General features: G+C 39.5%; 2 protein-coding genes across 5 annotated transcripts; both read right to left on the bottom strand.

Annotated features, from left to right (window-relative positions):
- Positions 1-1,794: 1,794 nt before the first annotated feature.
- On the bottom strand, positions 1,795-12,310 carry ttll1 (tubulin tyrosine ligase-like family, member 1). 3 transcript variants are annotated; one of them, XM_026922652.3, is made up of 10 exons: positions 11,966-12,291; positions 11,670-11,867; positions 10,423-10,631; positions 10,149-10,329; positions 8,258-8,395; positions 8,047-8,155; positions 6,807-6,950; positions 5,533-5,619; positions 3,226-3,389; positions 1,795-2,499 (listed from the first exon to the last, which is right to left on the bottom strand). In XM_026922652.3, the coding sequence occupies exons 2-10, from the start codon at positions 11,780-11,782 to the stop codon at positions 2,373-2,375; spliced, it is 1,272 nt and encodes a 423-aa protein (XP_026778453.1). In that variant the 5' UTR covers positions 11,783-11,867; positions 11,966-12,291; the 3' UTR covers positions 1,795-2,372. The 3 variants fall into 3 exon arrangements, with proteins under 3 accessions (XP_026778453.1, XP_053097712.1, XP_053097711.1); XM_053241737.1 differs by having other exon boundaries at positions 10,149-10,631; positions 12,067-12,310; XM_053241736.1 differs by having other exon boundaries at positions 10,149-10,631; positions 11,966-12,308.
- A 2,032-nt stretch (positions 12,311-14,342) lies between these two features.
- LOC113532336 (zinc finger protein 658B) lies at positions 14,343-22,031 on the bottom strand. 2 transcript variants are annotated; one of them, XM_026923683.3, is made up of 9 exons: positions 21,692-22,031; positions 21,378-21,571; positions 20,612-20,716; positions 20,176-20,271; positions 19,935-20,045; positions 18,466-18,586; positions 17,603-18,290; positions 17,423-17,478; positions 14,343-16,694 (listed from the first exon to the last, which is right to left on the bottom strand). In XM_026923683.3, exons 1-9 carry the CDS (start codon positions 21,708-21,710, stop codon positions 14,659-14,661), a joined length of 3,426 nt encoding a protein of 1,141 aa, XP_026779484.3. In that variant the 5' UTR covers positions 21,711-22,031; the 3' UTR covers positions 14,343-14,658. The 2 variants fall into 2 exon arrangements, with proteins under 2 accessions (XP_026779484.3, XP_026779483.3); XM_026923682.3 differs by having other exon boundaries at positions 14,343-16,700; positions 21,692-22,028.
- Between the last annotated feature and the right edge of the window lie 1,676 nt (positions 22,032-23,707).

Raw genomic sequence — 23,707 nt, 5'->3', positions numbered from 1 at the left:
TCTTTAACATTTTTCTGTAACATTTAACATGGAAAACTAATGTCTGGAATCTAAAATGTTTTTGTACTGAATCAATAATGTAGAAGTCATAAAATAAAAATCTATAACAAAGTTTGTACTAAAAAAAAAATAAGGTGCCTAAGACTTTTGCGCAGTACTGTATATATATATATATATATATATATATATATATATATATATATATATATATATATATATATATATATATATATATATATATATGTGTGTGCATTGTCATTTTTAATGTGGATGTTTGCATCTATATTATCAAACCCTCACATTTATTTGATTGGAAGTCAGTTATGTGTTCGAAACTGTACTCCAGAAATAATCTTTGGTCATATGGCCTGATACTGGTTTCATGTGGGTTCTGAAACCTTTTGTCATGCTTTTGAGGAAGTTGATCACAAAGACATGTTAGTTTTAAATAAAAACAGGTGCAACAGAACATTGTGTGGTGTTGAAAATAGCAGCAGTTGGGTGTGTTACCTTTGTCATCCTCTTTCTGTCTCCTAATTAAAACTAGGCCAGTCTAATAGCTATACACTGCCATAACATTAAAACCACCTGCCTAATATTGTGTAGGTCCCCCTTCTGTCACCAAAACAGCTCTGATCCGTCAAGATTTGGACTCCACAAGACCTCTGAAGGTGTGCTGTTGTATCTGGTACCAAGATGTTAGCAGCAGATCCCTTAAGTCCTGTAAGTTGTAAGGTGGGGCCTCCATGGATCGGACTTATTTGTCCAGGAGAATTTGGAGGCCAAGTCTACACCTTGAACCCTTTGTCATGTTCCTCAATCCATTCCTGAACAGTTTTTTTGCAGTGTGGCAGGGAGCATTATCCTGCTGAAAGAGGCCACTGCCTTTAGGGAATACCGTTGCCATGAAGGCGTGTACTTGGTCTGCAACAATGTTTAGGTAAGTGGTACGGGTCAAAGTAGCATCCACATGAATGCCAGGACCCAAGGTTTCCCAGCTTACCATTGCCCATTGCCCAGAGCATCACACTGCCTCTGCCGGTTTGCCTTCTTCCCATAGTGCATCCTGGTGCCATCTCTTCCCCAGGTAAGCAACGCACCTGTCCAGCCACATGATGTAAAAGAGGTCAGCATGGGCACTCTGTCTGGTCCACGGCTACACAGCCCCATACACAGCAAGCTGCGATGCTCTGTGTGTTCTGACAGTTTTCTGTCAAAGCCAGCATTAAGTTTTTCAGCAACTTGTGCTACAGTAGCTCTTCTGTGAGATCGGACCAGACAGGCTAGCCTTCACTTCCCACGCGCATCAGTGAGCCTTGGGCACCCACGTCCCTGTCGCCAGTTCACCAGCCGTCCTTCCTTGGACCACTTTTGGTAGGTACTAACCATTGCATACCAGGAACACCCCATAAGATCTTCATTTCACCTGTCAGTGGTTTTAATGTTATGGGTGATCAGTGGAAGTGTCATTCAAATCGAATAGTGACATCATGGATGTTGTAGTCAGGCCATTTTACTTTGATCTCATGCAGTGAAATAGTGTCACTACACCCACTACAAGCACTTTACTTATCGTTAAGCCTTAAGAAGGACAACAAAATGGAAAACAAAGAAAAACAAAGTGACATCCATAAATAACCTGACTTGTGGCTAAGGGAGATCATATTCACTTGTGTTGTGTGTTAATTTTATAACAAGTTCAATAGGTCACAATATCTGATGACTGAGTGGCACAGCTGTTAATGTGACAATGTTCAAGGTCATGAAATTAAACAAGCCAAGACACAGAGCAGAGACATTTTGGACAGTTTATTCCATCTTCAGGTTGAGCACTTCATCTTTAAAGGATGTTGCATTACTGGCCAGATGTAACAAATGTGGTCAGATTTTATATCATGTTTTGGAAAGTTTCTCTTCTGTTTTCTTACTCAGAAGACATAATACTGACACCTTTTCATAAATATCAGCATATATTTTTAAAGTATATTGCATAAACAATAAATAAGTGACATAAAAAAGTGACTAAGTGACATTTCATACAAAATACCAAGAAACGCTGTTTAGTTGACAATTTAACTAGTTTTATGTGAAATTGTGAGGATGTTTTCTGACGTTTCCTTTTTTTAACTTTTACCACAATTTTTGGTTCTCACTTTCTTTTCACTTGTGAAAATTGTCAAAAATCCTAAAATTTCTCATGCAACAAAAGGGACTCTTTTGTCTCTCTTAGTCTTCACTGTAGTCTTAACATCATGCAAGAATGTGCAGGTAATTTCTCTTTCATTTCTCATTCAAAGCTTCCATGTTCCCACAGTCCATTTCTTCTTCACAGGGAGGAAATAAAAGTCAGCTCTGTGGTTAGGATGGCGATCTCACTTCCAGGTGGCCGTGACTGGACGCACACTGCCAGATTTTGTGCTCTTTGACCCGAGTGACTGACCTGAGCGACTCCGGAGGTCACGATCTGTATTCTCACTCATAGCTTGTTCCTCATCATAACTGAGAGAGACAGAAAAGTGTAAACACAGATGTGAACAGCATGTGGTATACATACAAGTTTCACACAGACGTATTTTATATATAGATGGGTGAAAATTTAGAGGGAAAATGGTGGCCGTGTTATAGCGTAGGATTTTGCTGGCATGGTTTCAGTCTACTTTTACTCGTAGAGGGAAGGGTCACTGGAAATTAATACAAAATTCTTCTGAATGATCATGTTTATCCTATGATGAAGGTATCCATCATCGGGCTCCATGCACATGCACACATTCATTCTCACCTAGGGGCAACTTAGAGTAGATAATCCACCTACTGGCATATTTTTGAGAGATGGGAGGAAACTGGAGAACCCAGAGGAAACCCACACCAACAATAACTTGAGCTCAGGATATATATATATATATATATATATATATATACACACACACACACACAGACACACACACACTGTATACTGTATATGTGGACTCCACCTATGGACCTTCTGATATTTATTCTAAACTTTCTCCTACACCTATGTGATTCACATCTACAGATCTACAAGCATTTGTGCCAGAATGATCAATTCTGTGCTTCTCAATAAGGATATCAATGAGACATTATTTAAAAACAAATAAACATGCTACAGTTTATGCTTTCTGTAATCTGTAATTTTACTGATGGTTGCTAGTCACGGACTGTACCACATGCTGTGTATCCTTATTGGTGGAAGAAGCAGGTACTCACAGGACTTGGTAATTGCCAAGAGCCTCTTTAGGCGGGCTGCGGTTCCATCGGCAGTCTGGGATCTCACCATTCGGGGCAACGATGTTGAGTGTGTCATTAATGAGATTGTATTTCAGAATGCGGTCATTCGCAGTGCTGGAGGTGAGTGAAGGGGAGGCATTTACCTGAGACACACAGACACATACACACACAGACACACAGACACACACACACAAACGTCTGTACGAGTGGTGATAGGCAGGGTTTATGAGCATACTGACTCAGAGGTGTTTTCTCATGTCCTGTTACGAACCAGGACGTTATCTACAGGAAATGTATTACATTATCACTGTGCTGCAGTGGTGGGTGTAGTCTACATGTTTGAATACGCACATACACACGCCCTACTTCATCGCTAGGCCCTTATACTCTAAAGCAAACCATTAGCCACTAAGGGAAGAACCTCAGAATTTTGTCGCTACATCTGATTTGGTTACAGACACATGCCACATACCCACACTTGTAACCCTATCTTCTTGGGGTTTTCCCACTGAACTGCTTATTATTGTAAATAGTGTGAACATACTGTAAACTGCTACACCTATGCCTAAAATACACTCCATCCTCACAAATCACTGAGCAAGACCTGCTTTTCTACTTATCTGTAGTGAAACATTTGCATGTCTGATCTGTGATAAAATTCTCCCGTGCAGCTGGCTAGGAATGAACTCTGAAATTTGGCATCACACATGGATTACACGAGAATATTTATTTCTTTGTAGAACGCTATATGTTACAAAAAAGGTTTAAGTTTAAGTTAAGTTAAATAAGTATAAGCTTAATAAGTGAAAATATCTTGAATACAGTCAAGTTATTCTAGTATTTCCTAATACAGGATTACGATAATCCAAATATAAGATTATTAAACCTATTTCAAGACTAATTTCAAGCTGAAAATAGTCATGTTCTACTGGCAGATAATTTGTCAAATTTTAAGCATTCATTTATAGAAAGAAGCAAAATTATCTGCTAGAAAGAAAAATTAAAAAGAGAAAGTTAAGAAAATTTAAAGCTTGAAATTTGTCTAATTATTATATAATTATTAATAATTATTAGTTAAACATGCCTTTATTCAAGATATACTTAATATAATTTATTTTTATAATATATTATACTTAATATAATTTTTTTGCCTATATTCAAGATAATAATACAGTATTTTATACAAATTCAATACAATCTTGCCTATATTCATGACATTTTTACTTGATAAGGTATAATTTTTTGCAATGAATTGTAAATGTCATTATGACGAACCAAAATTTGGATATGTGCACAAAGATGACTAAATATATTACCCACCAGCGGTTAAAAAAAAAAAAAAAGTATTCCAACATAAAAGGCAATATTTTGTAAAATACTGATGTTTTTCTGGATGGGATTAAAATGATCAGATCACTCTTACATACAGTGGGGTCTAAAAGTCTGGGACTACATTTAAAATCTGGGATTTTTTTTTTATTTAAAATTGGAAATAAACAGAAGGTTTGAGAATTCTGAAATATTTAAAACAAAGTAAGTAATTGTTCAATATCTTGAATATTTAATATTCAGGATTCTGCACTATTTCTAATAATGTAAGCAAATCTGTCAGAGTTTCCTCATGCCTAATCTCTTCTATTGAAGTGTGTGTTCAGTCGACATGCTCATGAATTTGATCTAAAATCTAAGGTTTTGCACAAACTTGTGGAGTCCGTCCCAGCTTGAGTGCACACTGTCAATAAAGCAAAACGGGGACGTGTCGAGTACTAAGAAACTATGAAATTCGTGTAAATATTTCAAAGATCCTACTTTTCCCTCAATTTGTTGTCAATTATATAATTTGTAATGAAAATTGTTGTATTAAATTAGAAAGGAATGCAAAATAGAAGCATTTTCACTAGTGCTCTCACACTTCTGGGCCCCACTGGAGCAAAAACAAGATCATTTCGATGTTTGTCATTGCTAATGCAGATGGACATAAAACTACCAAGAAGCGTCTGTAAATAAGGCAATCAGCTGAGCTCGAGATGTAACACTAATGCCATCCAAATGGAGCAAGTCAGTAATAATTATAGTGATCATATTAATAAGCAAATTCAAATGGTATTGGAACAAACATAAATGACATCTTATTCATGTATTATTTCACATGAGACAAGAAAAATTTGATTATTTGTCCTTTTCTACACAAGTCTGAAGAGTTCCAGCACACGCACCAACAACTGAAACGACTCTTTGGAAAACATGATGTCATCTAAGTTACAATACTCTGGAAACAATACTCACCTCAATAAGCCACGGCTTCAGCTTGTCATCAATAATGATGTCATAGCCGTAGCACTCGAAGCAGTGTTTGTCGTTGATCATAACAGGCTGTGAGAGACAGGAAACAAAGGAAGCATTAGGTAAAGTGTGCTTTGTGGTTAGAATTCCATTAACGTTACAAATAAACGCTGTACGTAGGCAGACACAGTGCCTCATTTTACAATTACCACAAAGTACAGATTCAAAAAAACAATAAATTTCATTAACAAATTTATTTTCAGATTATACGTGTGGAATTTCCTGTAGTGTGAATGCAGTGGAAATCATAATCAAGTAATTTAAATATCACTAATGTAACAGGCTTGTGTGGTGAAAAAGTTACTATGTTAGGAAATAACATACTACAAGTCTACTTTTCTGCCAGGCCTATTTAATTTCACATGTGATATTACACTAAAGAAGTTTTTATATAGAAGAGTTTATATAAGGTGTATATAGTCTGAATAGGAATTTTGACCCAGTTATCGAGAACTCATTGTGCTTCTATAAACATTACAACACATGACGCTGACCTAGACACATTCTTTATTAGCATTATATACAAACAAAATTCTATACATTTGCTATGCACAGATGTGGACACTACAGAAATATGATTGCGCCACTGTGCCCAAAAAATGCTTTTTAAATCTCAACCACAGATCTGACGTATACTGAGCTTTGACAAATGCATTTGTGTTATGAAAAGAATCTCCTCCCTGTGTCAACTACCAATAGGAGAGTCTCTTTGAAAGAAGAGAGAACCAGAGCAATATGACTGACAGGTTCAGTGTGTATGTGGGCACAGATGGTTTTTGCTGCTTCAGCAATGACATTGGACTTAAAATTAAAGCAAAGATAATCAGGTTAAGGTGCAGGGCGTCAGCTTTAACGTGAAAACATTTACAACTATCTTGTGCAAGGCTTGAACTCAAACCTCTGATTATAAGACTGAAATTCTACCCACATAATCCAACCTGAAATAGCAGCAGGCTGAGGAAATCATCTGAAATTAGGGGTCCAAGGCGTTGGCTGAATTCACGCTGATGAAACACTGATTACGTCTCTTTCAACATTCTACATGAAAACTGTATTCATGTATATAATGCTATTTTGACCAAAATAATTTTATCACAATAGTGTTAGCAATTTCAAAGTAGTATTGGTAATAGTGAAATATAAAGTAATATATTTAATTGGTAAAATGTGCATGTGTGTGTGTGTGTGTGTGTGTGTGTGTGTGTGTTTTCACTCACAGCCACAGCTTTGAGGGACTGTACCACAATCCAGTGGATCTGGTCAAAGAGGTGGTTAGTGACTTCCTTTCCTCTGGTGCTCTCTAGATACAGGCGCAGGTTATTGACTGTCCATTTACCTCCATGAACAGGATTATAATCATCCTGCACAACACACAGAGATCTTACTGTTACATGTAGATTTATTTCTCTAAGGAATAAAACGCAATGGCGCGTGCTGTTATAGGAAAATAATGAACGACGGTGTGGTGTGATGAGCCCCATAACAAAGCGAAGTTGATTACTTTCCCGTAACAGAATGGTCTGAAGTGTCTTATTCCTCTTATACCACAGCAGTTTGATTGATAATGATTACGATTTTGTATTAATTAAATAATGATACATCACACTTTTTATCCATTTATAGATACATTTAATGCTATGGAATTCCTGTTATCACGTTCGTTATAACAGCTATAAACAGTTGGTCCCTCACGAGCCTCTCTTTTTTCTCTCTCTCTTGAAGTTAATGAGATAAAAATACACACTGAGAAACTACAAAGTCTTTCCTGTGTCAGAAACTTTAAAGGAACAGCTTCAACTCAAACAAAGCGCTGTCACTGGAGGCTCCTTCCAAAAAAGCTAAATTAATGTCTCCTGACAGAAAACTTCACCATATTAACACATTTTTTAAAATCTTTTTATATGGAACGTCTGAGATACAAATCTCTGTGTACGTTGTTTCTATATACACAATAAAGTCTTAGATTGAGTGTATTTATATAAACCTTGCAGACAGCACTATTGTCAGCTACGGAAAATTAATCAACACCTTCTAACCAATCAGAAGCGAGCAGTGTTCACCAATGTTGTGGTGTAATTATTTAGAAAACACTGATATTGCAGCGTAAGCAAATATACAGTGAGGCTTTAACATCCCTGTAATCTAGGTATAAGTGTATAATTACAGTAAGAAATGAATTACTTTGCAGCATCGTGCTTGCTTGACTGACTGTATTGTTATTTTATTTTTCCGTCTAAAAGACTCCCATCAAAGACATCATGGAGATAAAGTAATGCAACCCATACTAGCTACTGTTTTAGAGATTCTTCTAAAGCATGCTTCGTTACCTGTTTGATGGAAATATTTTTTTAAATAACATTTTAAATTCTGTGGTCAGGCACACAAATGACCACATAGGAGTAAATATACACATACAAACACAGACAGCGAACACTGTCCTCTTGACATGATACTCACCCCATGTTTCTGGATTGCCACATTTGTCAGATGCACAAACATGTTGTCCAGTTCACTAGTACTGGGGGTGTACTTAACAGTGCAAAACCGACAAAAGCCGAGCTTATACCTGAAAAACGCAAGAACAGCATCATAAATAAATTTGTCCAGTTTTAAATAATTGCTATAAAACACTAGCTAACGATATCTAGGGCTCCTGATCAATACTTACATGTAACACTTCAGAGGCCGGTAGGTTGTGACCAAAACATACAGACGCAAATCAAACTTTTTCCCACCAATCAATAACGGATTATCGATATACAGCGAGATCACATACGCCTCCTTTCCACTGTTAGCTGCCATGAACCTGAAGACAGAAAGTAAGACATTCTCACAGCTGAGTGCTGACAATCATGATGATTTCAGCTTTACGTAGTGTTTTTATATGCAGCTGTGAACAATGTACTGATTCACACCTGACTATAAATAAGTAAGAAAAAATGAGTTAACGAGCAAATGATTGAATTATCAATTTTAATTACCTATGTTCATACACAAGAGTAATTCTATGGTCTGCATAAACAGGTCAGGAGCTTCAGTTAATATTCACATCAAACATCAGAATGGGGAAAATCTATATATAGTAAATCAAATAATCACTCTTTACAACCGTGGTGAGCAGAAAAGCAGCTCAACATGCACAAAACATTGAACTTTGCTGTGGATGAGCTACAACAGCAAAAGAGCACATCAGGTTCCACTCCAGTCAGCCAAGAACAAGAATCTGAGGCTATCATGGGCACGGACTCACCGAAACTGGACAGCTGAAGAATAGGGGGAAAAAAAATCACCTGTTCCTTTTCCAGTCTTCAACTTTCCATTTTGGGTGAGTCTGCGCCTCAGATTCCTGTTCTTGGCTGACAGGAGTGGAACCTGATGTACTCTTCTGCTGTTGTAGCTCATCCACCTCAATGTTTGATGTGTTGTGCATTCTGAGATACTTTTCTGCTCAGCACGGATGTAAAGAGAGAATATTTGAGTTACCATAGACTTCCTGTCAGCTCAAACCTGTCTGGTTATTCTCCTCTGATCTCTCTCATCAACAAGATGTTTCGGTTGTGTGTGAAAATCCCAGGAGATCAGCAGTTTCTGAAATACTCAAACCAGCCCATCTGGCACCAACAACCATGCCACGATCAAAGTCACACAGATCAGACTTTTTCTTCATTCTGATGTTCGATGTGAACATTAACTGAAGCTCTGGACCTGTATCTGCATGATTTTATGCACTGTGGTGCTGCCACAGTGCATACTGGCCAGTGGTACTGCCCGGCCAAAAAAAAAGTCGCTGTTTAGATTTTAATAGGCAAATACATAAGAGTCTATGAATGGAACATTATTAGAGTGATTATAATGTTTCTAGCATGTTATATTTTTGGCAACAGTTCTTTTAATCTTAAAAGATGAAGTGTGTACCTTTTTAGTTCTTTAATAACCATGTAGAAAGACGTATCACGGCCATATTCCAGTGTGACACTGCCAAGATTCATCAGGGTTAAAATTGTGAAAGAATGGTTCAGAGAGCATGAAGAATCATTTTCACACATGAATTGGCACCTCTGAGTCCTGACCTTAACCTCGGTGAAAGTCTTTGGGATGTGCTGGAGGAGACTTTAAACAGTGCTCATCTCTTGCATTGTCAAAAACTGGTGCACCGCTTGATGGAAATAAATGTTGTGATGTTATTTCCATCAAGAGGTGCATCAATTTTTGGTCAAGATCTTGTACTGACAATGAAAGAGGTGAGCACACTGTATATGAATATGGCCATGATACGTCTTTCTACATGGTTATTAAAGAACTAAAAAGCTACACACTTCATCTTTTAAGGTTAAAAGAACTGTTGACAAACATATAACATGCTAGAAACATTATAATCACTCTAATAATGATCCATTCATAGACTCTTATGTATTTGCCTATTAAAATCTAAACAGCGATTTTTTTATATATATATATATGTAGATATAGATATAGATATATATATATATAGATATATGAATGATGGATAGATAGATCCATGCTATGTGACATTTTTTACCTCCCCTAGTGTATCTTACGTGGAAGTGCGGCTGTCCCGTGACCACTTCTTTATCTGTGAGAGTTTGTTGATAAGGAAGATGCCTTTGCCCTGAGCCTTCCCACAAGGCTTCATAATCCATGTGCTGGATGGACTCTTACGGAATTCTTCCACAAAAAGGTTGTAGTCCGCTGGCAGCATGAACGTCACCGGCACGAAATCTGTCCACAGCAGACAAAAAGAGACAGCTAAGACGAAGCAGAGTACCCATTTTGACAAAACAGACGTGTGGGCAGACAGGTTGTGAAGAGTACCGAGGTAAACATATTTCCCATTTTCATCTTTCTCAGCAAGAGGGCTGCTCTCCTTCTCCAACTCCTTCCTGTAGCGCTTAATGTTCTTGATCATTAGATCCTTCCTGGTCAGCTCATAGTGGTTTGGGAAGTGGTTAACCATCTGATCATCAGACAGGCGGTAACCCGTGTCTACGCTGAACACATTGCGAATAGTCTGGATGCTCATCCTGCAGAGGACACATTCAATCATGACCAAGGTGAGCTTTATAGGAGGAAAAACACACAAAAAACATTTGATGATGCAAATCAGCTTCAAGGAAAAATCCACTGGGAACAACTTGCATAACAATATTTATAACCAGTTTCAATTACAGCGGCGTAAAAGATTTATTTTATGATTAATTTCCGAGTTAACGTCTGATCTGTTGATAGTGACGTCAGTAGAAATTAGCCCTGGTTTATCGCCACCTAAAGCGAGCGATGCAGCAGCACTTTAGTCCTTTAGTCAGGCCAGCTCTCTTACTTCCTCATCTGTACTCTCCAAAGCTTCAACTTTCATGCTCATACCTCCGCCAACATGCTCATCATCTCTAGATCACGTACTCCGAGTCCAAAGTTTTCCGTCTCCACTATTTCTCGTTAACATGACACTGAACGTTGAAAATGGTGACTGAGAAACCAAGCTTTTGCTCTTTTCTTTTCAGCAGCTAAAAATGAAATCTGAAATCATTATCCCTTATGTTTTAGATTTTTCCCCCCTATTAACAGCACTAGAAATGTCCCCCTGTGACATCGGCACGGCACACGACTTCTAACCTCTCATGGGAATAACAACAATACAGCACCAACCAACAGATTCGCACCAGAATCATTAAACACATCATAAATATTTCAGTATAAATATATTTATTATTTAGTGTTTGTTTGCTTGTTCACTCCGTTTCCTCCGGGTACTCCAGTTTCCTCTGCCAGGCTAAATACATGCATTGTACGTTGATTGGTGTCTTTAAATTGTCCGGAGTGTGTGAATGTGTGTGCGTGTGTGTGTGTGTGTGTGTGTGTGTGTGTGATTGTCCCCTGCCTTGTACCCCGAGTCCCCTGGTATAGGCTCCAGGTTCCTCGCAACCCTGTGTAGGATAAGTGCTACAGAAAATGGATGGATGGATGGATGGATGGACGGATGGATATTTAGTGTTTCAGGGTGGACTTTTCCTTTAAGTGTATAGATGCTTATATTGATTTAAAAAAAAAATCTGCTGTCTTGCCAGTAAAAGTTCCAGTCTTCGGTGTCGGTCACTTGGATCCATCCTCTCTTCTCGAAGTTGTTGACAAGTACAGATTTCTCTATGTCGGTCACCCACTTCACCTTCCCAGCCATCACTCCTCCTGTAGGGATGGACAGAACCTTCTCCTCATTGCAGGGGGCAAAGAGATAGTCTGCCTCCACCCATCAAGTACCAATCCTAAAGATCATGAAGATCATTTAGTGTAACACACACACACACACACACACACACACACACTTCCACCATCCAGGATGCCTTTTAATCAGGACACTCACAGCTCAAGGCCAGTGCAGCATCCCAGCTAGCGAACTAGCAGCAGCAGCAGCAGCAGCATCAACTGAGCTTCAAAACAGCTGGATTAAAAAAATGTCGTCACCTGTTACCCTTCCCTTAAACGCAGCTCATGCCAAATTCTCAATTATTTTTCACTCCCAGGTTATTTTATCTTTTAAAAGCATCGTTTTCTAGGCGCACAGTGAAACAACTACACAACAACACAACACAACACAGGTGCTTCCTGGGATGAGGAAGTCCATGGCAACGAACCTGGCATGCTTGTATTCCGAAAAATCCCGCCTCCCGAGCATTCTGATTGGCTTCTAATAAGAATTCCTGCGTTATGATTGGCTAGTCAAGTGCATACTCACTAGCGCTTGAGTGCAGCTGGTTTTCCAACACAAAATATCAAAATAAAAGTAGCCTACTCATCTTTTGCAACCTATTACCTAGAGTAAACATAAAAGGTCGGTTTCATCAAAAATCTCATTTAGGTAAAATGTAAAATCCTTCAACTTATTGGGAGTGTAAGTTTTTTTTTTTTTTTTGACAGACAGATGCTATTATTCAATAATAATATGAATGTGAATAATATGGAATGAGAAATGTGCCCCTATACCCTGCAGACAAACCTGAATTTTCATTTGAATTTCTAAGTTAAGTTTTTTTATTTGAATTACATCCATCCATCCATTTTCTGTACCGCTTATCCCACACAGGGTCACAGGGGAGCCTGGAGCTTATCCCTGGGCACTCGGGGCACAAGGTATGGGACACTCCATCGCAGAGCATGGGGTGACAATACAGACAATTTGGAAATGCCAATCAGCTACAACTCATCTTTGGACTGGGGGAGGAAACTGGAGTACCCGGAGGAAATCCCCAAAGCATGGCGAGAACATGCAAACTCCACGCACACACAGGATGGAGACAGGATTCAAACCCCCAACCCCAGAGGTGTGAGGATTTAAATTCATTATAATCAGATGTAGAAAATTTTGAATCTGTTTTTGATTAACTGAATTTGAAACAGATTGGGCCAAAAAATGAATTTTCTACACCTGATTATTATAAAAGTGAATTTGAAACCTTGGATACAAATTCAAACCACAGAATACAATTTCAGTTTGATGTAATTCAACGTCACTTACAAATGCAAATACATAAATGTGTATTCATTCCTCTTCAGTAACCGCTTCATCAGGGTGAATCCGGAGCTGATCCCGACAGCACTGGGTGCAAGGCTGAAGAACTCACCCCGGATAGGACACCTGTCCATTTCAGGGCAATGCAACTTCCACACAGACAGTAACCCAGGCTCAGGATTGAACCCAGGACCCTGGAGCTGTGAGGCAGCGACACTACTCGCTGTACCAACGGGCTCCTGCCATAACATTCAGATCTATACATTTTAAATCCAGATTGTAGTGGCACATTTCTCATTCCACAGGAATAAATATTAACATAGGCAGCAAGGTGGAGCAGTTCCTCACAGCTCCAGGGTACAGGGTACAATTCCTGACCTCCAGTTCCTGTCTGTGGAGTTTTACAGATTCTCTTTGTATCCATATGGGTTTCCTGCAAGTACTTCCACAAATCACACACGTAGGTGGATTGGCTATTCTAAATCGCTCTTAGAGATGGATATATTCCTGCGTTGTGCTCAGTCTTCCTGGGATAGACTCCACTCCACTCTGCTCCAGAACAGAATTAAACAGTTACTGAAGAAAAATGAACAAACAAATGAGTTATTCTGTGATTCTGTCTGAAACCACACCCTATTCCCTGTGTAGTGTAAAAGATTAACGTTCACTTGACAGGAAATTTGTTGTTCAAATGGACTCGTGTTCCATTTCTGACAAATTTAAGCATCTATCCTGTGATCATTTTTATCCACCGCTATCTGTGTATACCTCTCTCACACAAACACACGCAAAAGGAATTATATGGTGTGCAAACAAGTCCATTAAGTGATAAAATTGCTAAGGTGATATTAAGATCCTAAGGTCATTAGGATAGTGCTTTATACATTCATAATGCATCAGTAATGCTTCTCTATAATAGTAGATAATTTATTATCATAATTTACATAGATACATTTTACCTATATTATATGCACAATATCTTCTCTAGTTTTCCAGAATTTCCCCAAAAGAACATGTTTGAATCATTTCTACATCTATTAGGAAATGCAAATGATTACAATGACGTTTACTGTATTTGTAAATGTAATGCATTATGTGTGTAAAATTGTAATGTAACGTTTTCTCAATTGTGTTCTATTCAAACAGATATTTATATTTATTTTTATATTTATATGAGATGTAAATTATTATTACCAACTGTGAATATAGTACAAAAGCTACAGATCCAGAATAGAGCAAATAGAGGTTTTATTTGTCAATCAAAACTGTAAATCATCCATATTTTTTTGGGAATTGAGTAGTGTCAGCCAACTCTTTTGTGCTGCATGAAAACCTAAAAAGGAAACTTCTCATATTATCTTGAGGACAAATAAAGTTTCTCTGGAATCTTGAAGCATTTACAATAAAACACGTATCCTAATATGCAATAAATGAGATATAAAGAAATCTAGGCAACATCCTGAGATGCATAATATATGGCTGTAGGTCTTTAAAGGTCTTAGTGTATCTGTGAAGGAAGAATCAGAACCCGAGATGTTTAATTAAAGCTATTTCTTTCGTAAGAGACATTGACTTCTCTGATGCACCTTTAAAGGATGTGCCTGATTAAAAGCCTTTCCACAGTCGCATTTGAACGGCCTTTCCTGTGTATGCACAAGCATGTGTCTTTTTAAGTGTGTATTGCAAACAAAGGCTCTTTTACAAATGCTGCACGTGTAAGGCCGCTCTCCTGTGTGTATCCGCATGTGGACGCTCAGGTAACACGTCTGTGTGAAGGTCTTAGAGCAGAGCGTGCACCGGAAGGGCCGCTCTCCCGTATGATAGCGCATGTGTTTTGCGACCTCGCCCTTGGTCAGGAACGTCTTGCTGCATTTAGGGCAGCTGTACGGCCTCTCTCCCGTGTGGGTCCGGTGGTGTCTGTACAGTGCAGACGCTCGGAGGAACATCTTCCCGCAGAACTCGCAGGGAATGCTCGCTCCCGTCGTATGCTTTAGCACGTGGCTATGAAGAGCGTAGCACGTTTTAAAGCGATTCTTGCACTGAGAGCATGTGTATGGTCTTTCCGTTTTGTGGGACACTGAGTGCCTCTGAAGACTGATGTTGCTGCTGAAGCACTTCCCACACTCCTCACAGAGGAAAGGCTTGTCCCCGGAGTGAATTTTTGCATGTACAGTGAGTGCACTGCGCTGTTTGAAGCTCTTCGAGCAATGAGAACACTGGTAAGGCCGCTCCTCGCTATGCGTCTTCATGTGTTTAACTATAGCCTTGAGGTCTGTGTGAGTTTTGTCGCACTTGGAACACTGGTAGGGTCCTTTGAAATCATGGACATTGAGGTAGTGCTCTCTCAGCGAGTCGAGCCGCTCGAGAGTCTCAGAGCACAACGTGCAGGGATGCTTGCTCTCCTTCTCATGCGCCAGCTTATGCCTTGCTAGTTCACTCGAACTCAGGCAGTACTTCCCACAGCGCGAACACTGCAGCGGGTCCTCACCCCAGTGAATCTGCGCATGCTTCTGGACATCAAGCACTGTCTTGAACAAAGCATCACATTTCACACACTTGAAGCATTGCTCACTGCTGTCACAAATTTGCTTGTGCTTTATTAGTGTGTAAGTGTCTTTACATTTCTTCTCACATTGACTGCAGGTCAGAAACGAAGGAGTCTTTGTGGATTGAGCAACATTCCCCTGTTGTTCTTGCTCATCCAAATATAAGGTTTCTTGAAGTGAAGGATCTGGAGAGACATCAGTCCCAGGCTCAGCTGTGTCAGACTCCTGCTCTTTGGAAAGTGCTGAACCTGTGCACTGACTTTTCCCTTCACAAACATCTTCGTGTTTTTTGAGATTGTACGAGTACTTGAAGCCTTCGCCGCATTGAGAGCACTTATGAGGATGGTCAGATGAAGGGGATCTCAAGTGTCGTCTCGAGTGCGAGTTGACTGGGATTGAGCTTGAACCATGTGTGGGCTCTGATACATCCCTCACAGCAAGCTTCTCTGTGGACATCTGGGAGTTGGGCTGACTTCCAGAGCCAGCACTTATGACCGAGTCTGAACTTAAACATTCTGCTTTCTCACTAGTTTTGACAGAGCTGTGGAGATCCTGACACACAGCTCCTGAATCATCCACCTTGATTTCTACACTTCCATCCTCCGCGACTTCACCCCTTCTCCGGTACACTACCACATAATCTTTATGAGCACACACACGCTGCTGATGTCTTCTCAAATCAAAGGTGTACCTGAAGGTCTTACCGCAATTCCGGCATACGAAAGGACGTTCCACTGTATGAGACACCTGATGTCTTCTCATATCTGAGCTTCGAGTGAACGTCTTGCCGCAAGTGGGGCACGTTTTACAGACTGGAACTCCTCTGTAGGACCGAACCTTACTGACAGGGCTATTCTGCTTTTCTGATTCATGAGGCGCGCTCACAACGTCCTGAGGGTCCTTTCCTTCTTCAGGCACACAAAGTCGCTTGTATTCTTCTGGATGATGAACAATGAGGTGGTGGTGCAGCTGGATCTCCTCACCATCCTGGAAGGAGCACAGAGAGCAGGCATATTCCCCAGATGCTCCTTTTACTACTGTATCTAGGAAAAATGCAAAGAATGGAAACACAAATATTGGATTTGGTAAAGTAACTCATGCAGTACAGTGCAGGGATGGACAAATCTCCAGGTTTTTATGAATCAAAACTGCTTTATTTGTGACTAATATATCACCAGTGTTCACCTCTAATCTAAGCAGACAAACAGAAATGTTAATTTGATGTCAATTTGTTAGCACAGGAATTAAAAACGAGTGGAAAATGCCTTTATCCATATAATAAATAAGCTAGATTTATTGTCAGGTCTACAACTGAGTGTGAAATTAATTAGAGATTTTCTGAGCAAGCCATGAGGCAAGAACTTTGAAGCATTCACTTGCCTGGTGGCTTTATGTCTTTCACCTCCTGTCATTTTTTTTTCACAGAAAAGCACAAGAGGTGATAACAGCAGCTATGTATATGTGACTCTAGACACCACACGTTGTAATCTCATGGGAAGAGGATGTTCCAATATAGCAATCATTCTTATCTTTGTTGTTCATAGCTCGAGATAGATAAGTTACCTGGCACAACTGGCAGAAGTAACAACAATATTATAGTTACAGTGTACATGTTACATGAGCCGACTTTTTTTTTTTTTTTTTTTTTGTAAGCACAAAAGTGCTGTAGAAGCCTCATATTAGTGATCTAAACCCAACTGCATGGCATAGTTATGACCTAATGGTTACTGTAAATAAGCATGAAGAGTAATCAAATACTTCTTACATGTCTTCTTTAACTTTGGAACAATGCTGGAGTCGCCATTTTTGAGTCCTGTAGGCCTGCATAGAATAGAAAATCAGTGCAGTCACCAGTCACAATATGTAAATCGACCTTGGGTTTGACAAGGTGCTATATAAATTAAACTTTAAAATTATTATTATTATTATTATTATAAAGTCATACCTGTTAATTGATGCACATGGAACCGTAATTTTTTTGTCCTCTTCCTGCTTCTTCCTGCACGATGTTTTATTTTGAGGATCCTTCTTTGGTCGGCCTCGACCTCGTTTTGTTGGTCCAGGGTTAAAAGTCTTAGAAAATTGTCTACCAGAAAGATCAAGCCTGTCTAGTTTAACAAAAGGTTGTTTAATCGTGTACAAGCTAACCAAATCTGTTGCTTCCTTCTGAATCTTCACCACTCCCTTCTCTTCTTGAGGAGTTAGGGATTTCTCTCCGCCATCGGCAGCTTCCATGTCCACAACACTGACTTGGACAGGATCTTGCTTTTCAGATCTTTCACCCAAATCAATGTCCACAGTGTGCAAGTCCAGAGATTCGATCTCTTCATAAACAACTTCAGTGGAATTTTTAGTGACTACTGCATCACATTCTTTGGTCTCCTGTGCATCATATTGTATGCTGTCATCATTTTCCTCAGATATGCTCGTCTCCAGTTCATTCTCAACATACTGGGCAATAACCACTGATTCTACCTGGACCTCTTGGCAATATGAAGGGACGTAGTCAAGCACCGACTCTGACTGGGTGTCTAGAGGCGTCTGTTCTCCAAGAAGAATTTGCACTAATCGAGGACTCCTGAGACAGGAGAGTATGCAATCATCAGGAGCACTGGACCATAACTGTGTAGTTTCTGAAAAGAGGAATTAAACATAAAAATTTAAATATGTGGAAAAAAAACCCACAATAACACCTTTTTGAAAACTTTTTTTACTCAATATTCTCCCCTTCTCTTTATATAGGACATAGGGTCTTGACCAAACAAAGAGAAAAGGTCAATTTAAGGTCAACACATGAAAAATGATAACCTTTCATTTCTGCATTGGCTTCTCTTTGGTATTTAAGAACGTTTCTCATTTGTTGAGGTTGTGAGAGAGACTGAACACATTCCTCCATGATTGTAGGTGCTGTGCTGAGCATATGGGCAGCCTGGGCGGAAAAAAAGCAGAAAACAACAAAAATATAGTCAAAGCCAACCAAGTTTGCTCTGCTTCTTAATTAACTGGGCTTTTAAATTATTTTCCAGATCATTTATTATGAGTGAATGCATGTATAAAAAGAGCTGTACGCAGTTCACCTGGCATGCACGCTGCCGATCTGCACTTTATCTTCATAGTCATTGTCTCAGTTAAAAGTCCAATGAGTCACGATACAGACTGGAACACTGGTCAGTGTATCACTGTCTATTTATTTATTATCTAATTATCTATTATCTGACATTACACTTCAAAAAAAATGCAACAGCCGTCTCATTCCTGGGCTATGACCAGGTGGTCATAAATGCAACCAGTGCAGTTTAGGATTTCATTTCTTTGTGAAATGATATTTGATTCTATGGAGAGTGTGTATTATGTTATGAATAAGTGTGTTATTAGATTGTGCAGTGCAATCTATTGCTGACGAAAATGTCCACAAGATGATCAGTGGTGCAACAATTATACTTGTACTCTTTATGAAAGCTACAGAACTTTTACTGCCTGAACTTTCCACCAACAGAACACAATACGTCCAAGTTGACACTATTTATAGGTTATGTGTTCTTGAGATATTGACATTTGGACTGAACCCATTCAATTCAAGGGATTAGTCAAATAGGTCATTAATAATAAGAACTCGGTAATAAATAATAATGGGTTGTAATTTCGACTTCTGTAACAAAATAATAAAATTCACAGACCCCACTTTCAGAGCGACTGGTCTAACCTACAGTGCCTTACATAAATATTCACAAATCACCATCCCCACAGTGAAACATGGTGGTGGGCGCATCATGTTGTACTAATGCATTCCATCAGAAGGCACTGGGAAACTGTTCAGGGTTGAGAGTTTGGGGCAAATGGATGACTTGAGACTGGGGTGGAGGTTCACCTTCCAACAGGACAATGATGCTGAGAATACTGCCTTAGCTACAGGGGAATGGTTCAAAACTACGGCACTATCAAGGCCGCCTCTTTTTCTAACAATGAGTCAAAGAGATGAGGAAAAAACATGAAGGTCCTGCACAGACCCCTAATCTGAAAAGCTGGCACTTTCTACAATACAATTCCAAACTCTAATTCATTCCCTGCAGTTGTGATTTAATCTTGGCTGATTGCTTACATAGCCCTGACCATAACACACCCTGATGCAACAAAATTGATCACACCCATTTACATGACTAACCCACCTAGAGCAAATCCATGAAGCTCCTTTCTTGTCATCAGCACAGAATAAAGACATGAATAAAAAATAACTACTTACATAACGACGTACTACTACTATGATACTGTCTTAATACCTCCTCCATAGTAGGCTGTGGGAGAGCATTTTCTAGTCTAGACAGGAACAGCCACATCAGCTTCTGTAACGCCGTATTGAACTTCACACCATACTGCAAGGGATATACATCCTTCAAAAAGGAATAAAGTATTCAAGATATGTTTTCACCCAAAATGTACATAAAAATAACTGTATACCATAAATAGAAGAGTGCGTATCTTTTACAAACATTACAAAAGCTGAGATAATGCACCTCTGACCTTAAAGAAGATGCTTCTCTCAGCTGGGTCCTTCATTAAAATCTGCACCAGAGCCACAAAGTTTGCTGCGGATTCTTCCACATCCGTATCACCTGACTATAACACAGAAACTCAAAGATTAAAAAAAAAAAAAAACATGGACGCATGATTCAAACATTCAAAGTAATGGCTTGTACAATGCTAAACTGGTAGCTAGAAGCTTTCCCTTGTAGCTCTAATGAAACACTAATCAGACATTAAACATATCTTTGCTGATTGACTACATTTTGTGTAAAATTGTGTACATTGTGAAATCATTTTGGCTGAACTATTTCAGAAACACAAAATGTCTAGCAGTCTTACAACTACATCTTTACCTTAGAAGACGTATACTAAGAAGTCACTACACATTAAGTTATAAAACTAAACGAAGCGAAATGAAGAACAGATATCTGACCTCCAGTTCCTTGTGAAGTGCGACAATTGTCTCGATCCGCTGTAAATGGACCTGAACTGTATCTGGATCAGCCGGAGTCTTCATGCCACATAACTCCAGAACAAGCTGGAAAAAAGAGACCAAGCTTTTAAAACTTTTTTTTTTTTTAAATAATATCACAAGGCTGAGGAACTCACTCTTTACAAACGTGGTGAGCAGAAAAACATCTCAGCATGCACAACACGTTGAAGCTCGAGGTGGATGAGCCACAACAGCAGAAGACTACATCGAATTCTACTCCTGTCAGCCAAGAACAAGAATCGGAGGCTTCAGGAGGAAAAGATTCACCAATACTGGATAGTTGAAGATTATCTGGTCTTTTTCCAAACTTCAATTGTTCAGTTTTGGTGAGCCGGTGCTTGCTGTAGCCTCAGACTGGATGTAGTTGTTGTTCTTCTTCTTTCAGCTGCTTACGTTAGGCATCACCACAGCAGATCATTAGTCTGCATATTTGATTTGGCACAGTTTTTCTTTTATGCCGGATTCCCATTCTAACGCGACCCTCCCCAATTTTATCCGGGCTTGGGGCCGGCACTGGGAGTGCATCATCGTGCGCAACCCAAGTGACTGGGGAATCGAACCCGAGCCGCATGGTGAGAGCGCCGAGACCTAACCACTAGCCCTCCAGAGACCCAGCCTCAGCCTGGATGACAGATAAACTGATATTTATGAGATTGAGTACTCCCAGGAGCCTCTCCTGAGTGTCATGCAGTAATGTTTTGCTCACCCTTGCTCTGAGCCCCATGGTGAGCTGAGTCTTCTGTCTGTAGCTCAGCAGATCAGGGACAGTGTCTGTGATGAGAGACACAAACTCCTCCAGCATGCCGTAGTGTGTTACTGCTTCCTGCTGGATCAGATGCCACATGGCTGCAGAGAGCAGTCTGAGAGGAGAAATCACACAGTGCAGAAACAAGGCACTACCTAAACACAGGCACAAAGTGGAGACATTGTACAGTTAACACACACATACACACACACTATAGTTCATGATGATCAGTATATACTGCACTGAAACACTGGCAGTAAACACAAAACCCTTACCTTCTTCCAGAGCCTGCATCTTTAATCCTGTCTGTTAATTTCTCCTCACTCCAGATGCCTAAACTTCTCATAACACAAGCAGAAAACACTCTTGAGTGTAAGTATTCACTGGTAATGATTCTCTCCTGTGCAGTTTGTTTCCTTCTCCTTCTCCTTCTCCTCAGTCTTGTATGCTGGTGTTGGTTTCAGCATGTATTCAGCGCCCCCTGCAGGACTGGAGCAAAATGCTACCCTGCACAACCCACTCACTTAGTCCCATGATTACTCTGAAGTTTGACCTGAAGCATCATTCTGAAACTCAAAAACTTCCTTCTGACATCCAGATTAGAGTCTCAAAACTTCAAAATGAGCTGCTCATATAGTCAATTTCTAAAAAGAATTCAGTCAATTCACACTTACATTCACTTAGAGAAGCTGGTTGATAATATTTTGGTTTTATTTTCCAGCAAGCAATTTCACAATAGAAAGATCACTTCTTCCAAACCCTTCACAGTTCGAACCCAACACCACTCACTGTGTGAACAAAATTCTTGGGGGGCATGGTGGCGTAGTGGTTAGCACGTTTCCCCAAGAGGTCCCCCGATGTTGTAATGGATTAGATCCTCTACGTTCTGGATGTTGTAACACACATGCCCCGGAGTAAGGTTCGATAATGTCAAGAATGTTTAATCAAGCAAATTTATTTAGCAAATTTATTTCGACAGGAACGTTGTAGAAAATGACGGACTGATCGACGGCAGAGACAATATATCGGTTAGGGTTAGAACATCCAGTACATAGTGGATGTAATCCAACACATGATCGTGCTACAGGCTGCAGTGAGGACACATTCCCTTTGCCTTGTAGCTCCAGGGCTGGGGGTTTGATTCCCACCTCCATCCTGTGTGTGTGGAGTTTCCATGTTCATGTTCTCCTCTGGGTACTCCGGTTTCCTCCCCCAGTCCAAAGACATGCGTTGTAGGCTGACTGGCATCTCTAAATTGTCCGAAGTGTGTGAATGGATCTTTGTGTGTGTATGTGTGTTTGTGCCCGCCTTGTGCCCCGAGTCCCCTGGGAAAGGCTCCTGGCTCCCTGTGACCCTGTGTAGGATAAGTGGTATAGAAAATGGATGGATGGATGAACAAAATTCTTGCACACATTTCTCATTCAATTTCTAGCACCTGCAAAACCACCTGTTTCTACAGCTCAATTTATTATTCTAAATATTATTATATTTAAGCAATATTTCGAGAATGCTGTTGTCGATTGCAAGTGTGATATTGCTTTTATACAACAGTTCTATAAACAAGAAATGAATACCGACTGATATTTCAGACACAGTTTGGCCTAATATTTTTATTTTTGCTCCATCAACTAAAACAGTTCGCAAAGAAGCCACAGCCGGATAGTGCTGAGTGTTGCTATGTACTAGACGTGAATAAAGTGAATGACATTATTGTTTTCCTGCCATTAAGATGGATGCTGGTCAGCAACATTCTGTGTATTTTTCTCCTGAAAAATCTCAGTCTTCTTTCTTTAAACCTCTTAGTTAAGAGCAAAATGCATCCATTTAACAGTAAAGAAGCTGAAGGGAAAAAAAATGGGAGTATTAAAAATGAGAAAAAATGAGAGAACAGTTCTGGATAATTTTTTAGCAATTTCTCATCAGAATAATAAATACAATTGGGAAGTATTTTTTAAACAGTTATAACCCAAGTGTGAAGAGTTCACAGAATTACTCTGTGTAAAGATCACCACATTTATTTACACACGTGTGTGTGGTATTACTCACCAGGTAAAGCAGAAGAGCACACACAATATCTCTCTCTCTCTCACACACTCACACACACACACACACACACACACACACACAAACTCTCTCTCTCCGATTCAGATTCAAGTAGCTTTATTGGCATGGTAAAAGGCTTTACATTGCAAAAGCATTGGTAACATTAAATTACAGATATACATATTTACACACAATTTAAAAAAAGTTTGATAAAATAATAGCAATAAGAAGGAAAAATTAAAAAATAA

Source organism: Pangasianodon hypophthalmus, chromosome 18 (genome assembly GCF_027358585.1).
Source record: "Pangasianodon hypophthalmus isolate fPanHyp1 chromosome 18, fPanHyp1.pri, whole genome shotgun sequence".
Taxonomy (NCBI): Eukaryota; Metazoa; Chordata; class Actinopteri; order Siluriformes; family Pangasiidae; genus Pangasianodon; species Pangasianodon hypophthalmus.
Note: the sequence above shows the minus strand (reverse complement) of the source record. Positions and strands in the feature narration are given on the sequence as shown.